The sequence below is a fragment of the Branchiostoma lanceolatum genome, chromosome 13 (assembly GCF_035083965.1).
Source record: "Branchiostoma lanceolatum isolate klBraLanc5 chromosome 13, klBraLanc5.hap2, whole genome shotgun sequence".
Lineage (NCBI taxonomy): Eukaryota > Metazoa > Chordata > Leptocardii > Amphioxiformes > Branchiostomatidae > Branchiostoma > Branchiostoma lanceolatum.
In genome coordinates, this window is record NC_089734.1 from 5447134 (window position 1) to 5453148 (window position 6015).

General features: G+C 41.2%; 1 protein-coding gene and 1 long non-coding RNA gene across 2 annotated transcripts in view; both read left to right on the top strand.

The window, feature by feature from the left end:
* Positions 1–6015, top strand: part of LOC136447424 (polycystin-1-like protein 2) — a 97087-nt gene that overhangs the window by 66657 nt on the left and 24415 nt on the right. The window contains exons 26-27 of the mRNA XM_066446337.1: positions 324–492; positions 817–914. Of these exons, the coding sequence (XP_066302434.1) occupies positions 324–492; positions 817–914 (267 nt within the window). The remainder of the gene's footprint in view (positions 1–323; positions 493–816; positions 915–6015) is intronic.
* On the top strand, positions 1840–3712 carry LOC136447466 (uncharacterized). The gene is made up of 2 exons (XR_010757723.1): positions 1840–2172; positions 2455–3712. It is a non-coding gene; the product is annotated as an uncharacterized lncRNA (long non-coding RNA).

A 6015-nucleotide genomic window follows, 5' to 3' on the forward strand; every position in this document is an offset into this window, starting at 1 on the left:
TCTTACATGTGGTATTGTGGTTAGGATCGTTGACTTATTTAGAATCTACAGGTTCTGGGTTAGAATCCCCAGCAGGCCTCAATGCCATACCTTGGGAAAGGCACTACAATAATCACACCCATTTCCCCACTCAACTCAGGTGAAAATGAGTACCAAGCTTCGGTTAGGGATGTCCTCTTTGATGGTTTATGTAAAGCCGGAGGTCCCGTGTTTGAGGAGAGCCACACCTCCAGCACGTTGACGATCCCATCACACTTGTAAAGAAAAATATTGGTCCATCCCGGTCTTGTACTTACTATATTCTCCTGTTCCTATATATCTAGATCAATGACATTCCATCGTTCTGGAGTTGGATTGAAGGCGACCTGATTCCGACAACACGTACATCTGAATGGTACAACGGACAAGCCAACGCAGATGACAACGTGCTGCAAGACATGCTAACTCACCCCTTAGACGCCGTGCAGTTGAGACAAGTGAGGCTGAAACCAGGTGTGCGACGCAGTAATTCCTGTGTTAAACCAAGACGCGTTTTAAACGTATTTTTCGTTGTTTTGTTTGTTTATTTTAAAACCCATACTTTACATCTCTAACACAATAGGGAAATTACTCAAGCAACTGGTAAACTTTCCGACGTTTCAGATAGCTGGCTTTCGTCAGTGAAACGTCTGGCCATTTATAACACTCATCCGGTTGTTTGAGTAACTTTTGTATGTGTATATTATTACCTGAATGTCTAACCCTCATGGAGGTATCTATATCATTCTCCTATAAACACTAGTTTTTTTCGTATCTCGATTCTTCATATTTGTTCAGGGCAACACTGTGAGACGCCTGAAAAAATGCAAGAGTTTGCACCAAGATGTACTGTGAGACACTCCACTCTGACAGCGGATACGGATGATTATATCCAGGTGAATATGTCAATCCTTGGTCAAATTATCTATTCTTACAAATTTTCTAGTGTCACCATTGAACGCAAGACCGGGTAAGATTCTATTATCATGATACATTTTTTTCTTTATTTTGTACCATCCTATAATCATTGGTCGTTTTTACAAATTGGTTTTGTAGTCTGTTAATGTAATTCTTTTTTATCTGTTTTGATGTTCAATGAATAAAACAATATGTAACCAATTTCAGGGATGGATCCCTTATAACGATACCATCAACAGTACGGATACGGTCATCTGTGCCCCAATGGTATCCCCACTTACCAGTACAATCAGTACGCCGGTCACAGGAGCGAATTGTACCGTCTTTCTAACAAGGGAAGAAACAGACACACCATGGATGTACAGATTTGCTTCTTTGATTGGCAGTAAGTCAAGAATAATTGTCTAAGCAATTTTTTTTTCTCAAAAATTTGTCATTCATCTTTGTTCGCAATATTTAGATAATTCTATAACTCGCCATACGAATCTATGGGAAAATTCAGGGATGTTCCCATAGCTCAATAGGTATCAGCATCACAGTTGAGCTCCTGGTTCTAATTAGCTGCTAACAGGGAGACCCCGGTTCAATCCTCGGAAGGGCATCTACGTTGGGACTGCACCTGTCTTTCGGAAGGGACGTAAAATGGGGGTCCCGTGTCCCGGGCACATTAAAAGGGAAGGACTTGTTATTCCTCCTTGTAAAACATATACCCTGCCACTGAAACAGCGAGGAACAATGCTGCAATATGTGTCACTAGGCACTACAGGGGTCTGAACGAACGAACGTTTGGAAAAGTCAATTCACATTTTTTTATAAGAGACAATAACAGACACCCGTTTCTTGATATTACAAACTATCATTATATTTACTATATCACAACTACTTCTGTATCCCCAGGCTTCCCGTATTTCGGACAGCACGGCACGTATCTCACCGGTGGTTATTCCACTCCGCTCGGGAAGACGCGCACGACGGGTTTGCGGCTAGCAACATTCTTACAGCAACACAACTGGCTGGACGAGCGAACCCGTGCCGTCTTCGTGGAGGTCATTCTCTACAACCCGCATGCAAACCTGTTCTCCGTGGTGACCCTAGTAGTGGAGTTCACCAACCTGGGAGCCGCCTACAGGGGGGCCGAGGTCGTAACCTTGAGGCTGATCCAACAGGACGCCATCTTGCTTTTTGCACTGAGAGCTGTGCTTGCGGTCTTCATTCTTTTCTTTGCTATTAAAGAAGGTGAGTAACTTTTCTTGATCTAAAATTTCTTTGTCCGCCAATAATCCAATTTTGCTCTCAAAATGATGTGTGTTTTGTGGATTACTTAAAAACTTGGACGTCGGGGGAAGCGATATTTGTTACACGGTGGTCTTGAAACAAAACAAAACAACCTATATTCTTACATCACTTTTGAGGCGTTTAGAAGATGCTAGTCATAAAATCAAGTCACTGATGCCTCAGCTTTAAACTATGAGTCAACCACATTCATATACATTCATGTAATACATTATGTCAATACAGCCAAGAGCCTTTTTGCCCGACCGATCGAGTACCTGAGTGACTTCTGGAGCTGGGTTGAACTCCTCGTCATCGCCATCGGTTTCTCATCCCTCGGAGTCTACTTCAACGCACAGAGCATCATCGATCAGGCCGTCGAACAACGAACAGCTTAAGAATCCGTCTTCGAGATCTACAAAAGCGCTGTGAACTGGTTTCAAATTTACACTTACCTGCTGGCATTCCTAATTTGTTGCGCTACATTAAAGTTCATTCGGCTGTTAAGGTTCAATTCACACGTTTACGCTCTCTCTGTGACTATCAAGAAGTCATTCAAACCAGTTCTGCAGTTCTTCTTTGTAGCTGCCATCATTCTCATGGCCTTTACACAGATGGGAAATCTTCTGTTCGGCATCAAACTCCAGGATTACAAGAACATCCTGACCAGTCTGACAAGCCTGTGCACCATGATGTTGGGTAGTTTTGATTTCGATGCTCTCGTGGATGGACACTATATTCTCGGTCCCTTGATGTTCTTTGTTTACCAGGCCTTAATGCAGTTCGTATTACTGAGCATGTTCATGACCATCATCATGGATGTGTACGCAGAGGAAAGTCAGGATCCGAACACTGATGACTTACAGATGGTTGCATTTGTAAAGGATTCAACCTCTGAGACGGTAGACAAAGCAAAGCAAACTCTTTCCGAGGTCAGGAGGCGAAAGCCAACGAAAACTAGCAAGACAGAAGCACCTGATCCTAAACATCTTAACAAGTTTGCTGTCGTTCTTGAAGAACTTTCCGAACTGAACGAACATAAGGCCTAATGAAAAGATAACAACATGTTCCAACTCTTGTCATTGATTTTACTGCCGAGAATACTTAAGCTAGCTGGTATGTAGTTTTCTTTGTGCAGTTCACCCAAGTGTTGATATATATTGCAACAAATAGATAACATGGATAATGTATTCTTTAGACAACACAAAATGGACAACTATTTTGAGCAACCTTAAGTAGCTGCAACTACATTATAATGAGCTTTTATTAAATATTAAGAATTATTTACTTCAGACATCTATAAAGAATAAGCGCATACAATATATGTATATGGTTTCTTCGTTTTTGGTGAGCTTGTTCTTGTGAATATGTGTATCCCAGGTCGAGCCAAAAACAGTAACAGTAGCAGTGATTCAGTTATTGTCTGAAATTTTCATGTTGAGAATAAGTTGGTCTGTAGCTTTTTTGTACATTTGAGGGAAGCATCAATATATTTTGCAACAGACGTGTATAACAGTGTGAATTTATGTCATTTTATTACATGTACATACTTGGCCATCCTGTAAAAGGTAGTAAAGGTAAATGTAGTCCCACAGCCTTTTTGATGCCATATGGGGCAGTGGGTCCAGGACACGGGACTGGACTGCGGAGCCTAGCCATCCCTCTTGCTACCTTGCAACTGAAGTCAGGCACCCATTGTACTTGTACACCTGGGTGGAGTAAAGAAATCATGTAAAGTGTATTTCCCAAGGACACAACGTCTTGGCAGAAATGCCAGAAATCGAACCCGTAGCCTCTCGATCTCGAGTCGTCTAGCCTAGCCGCTTTGCCATTCGACGCCGCAGTAAAATGTACATTGAATAAATCGATTTCTTCTCCCAGAATATGTTGTTGTGACACACAGTGATGATAGGAGCGACCATGAAAATATCACAGTGAAAATACTCATAAATTATATATTCATATGTACCAGGATGGGTGCAATGTTGTTCGTTGCAAAAGAAATAGTGATCATTTTAAACTGCAAATTCCTTTACACAGATCGTGGGGGAAAATAAGTATGCTGTTAGGTCACTTTCCAGTAACTCATACAACAGTCAATTGTTAGTCAAAATGCTCCCCTTGCAGACTTAGTTTCTAAAACGCCAGTGTCCCTGGTTGCTATGGCTGACGTACTATGTGTCATTGGTTGTTAGGCCAGACGCACGTTGGTTGCTAGGGCTGACGTAAGAAACTGTTGCATCATTGAGGACTGTGAAGGCCTCACAGGATTGGTGATACTGTATCCCAGTACGAGTAACTGTGACGTTACTATGAGTTACAACCTTCAAAAGTCGCCCCTTCCCCATAAACCAACCTGGATTTAAGAATGTTCACGGATCAAGCTTCGTATGTTCAGGTCAAAGGTGAGGGCCCTTTATATGCCAACAGTTCTTGTCTCGACCATGCTTTCTACATGTCCTGATATACCACTGCCAGTCGGTTTGCCAAACACTGTCCAGGCGTGTTTTGTTTACGTCACATAGGCCTTCATCCTTGACTTGCGCACGCGCAGTTGGATCCATGAAGACGCATGTAAGGCCATTACATTTTACGGTTTGTCCTTCGTCGCTAAGTGATATCCTGATAATTCATACAGTGCGTCCTTGAGGGATTTGAAGGCCTTTCAGAACATCATAATATCTTACAACGTGTTAACAGGCAGTGATAGCTATATTCATAATGAATATGATATCAGATTGCTGCAATGGCGAGCAAGTATGCAATGTTTTTGTGACACACAGTGATGATAGGAGTGACCATGAATATATGACCATAGAAATATGTGATCAATGAAGACGGTTTTTATGGCCATTACATTTTACGGTTTGTCCTTCGTCGCTAAGTGATATCCTGATTATTCATACAGTGCGTCCTTGAGGGATTTGAAGGCCTTTCACAGCATCATAACATCTTACTACGTGTTAACAGGCAGTGATAGCTATATTCATAATGAATATGATATCAGATTGCTGCAATGGAGAGCAAGTATGCTATCTGTATTGTCATTTATAAGCACCATCAACAAATATGTCACCACAGTTATAACGGATCAGCCTGATGGATTGTTGTTACAACTGGTTGAGTACATCACCTTACGACTGATGTAGTCAGAGCAGAGCCAGGTTTCCAACACTATCTCTATTCCATCTTTAGCTTCCAAAATGAAATAATTCTTAGCACTTGCTTTCTACAGAAGGGTTTTAAAAGTGACTAAAATACCATACCTCTGTTGTGAATATTTTCATTGACCACGCTTAGTTACTTGTTGCGCTTCTATTTGTTCATCATGCGAGCAAGGTTGAATGTATGAAATATGTACGGCGCATAAAAGCAGCACATAAGATTATAGTGTGCACAAGAATGGATGTATTGAAAGTTATCGGTGGAAAAAAATTCGTAATTGCTATTGACGCAATAGAGGTATCCTTATTTTTCATCTCATGAAGGCCAACCTTGAGTAACAAAAGACTTCACAAAAAGGTCTTCTCTATGACGCACACTACTGACGCACGATCCCTTCAAGAACGCATTTTATTTCATAAGTGGAACCTTTCTTTAATTACAAAGCCTTCGTTACCGATCTGACTTGGTCCTGTCCAGTCTTTTACTCTTACAGAATTCATGCAGAAGTGGTAGAGGACAGAAATTCAATATGTACTTGGAATAATGAGAGTGAATGCCCAAGAAATGGCGCTAGGTTATTTTTGAATGTGTTGACATAAATGTTAACAACCGAGTGTTAATTAACAGTTAAATTTCTATCTT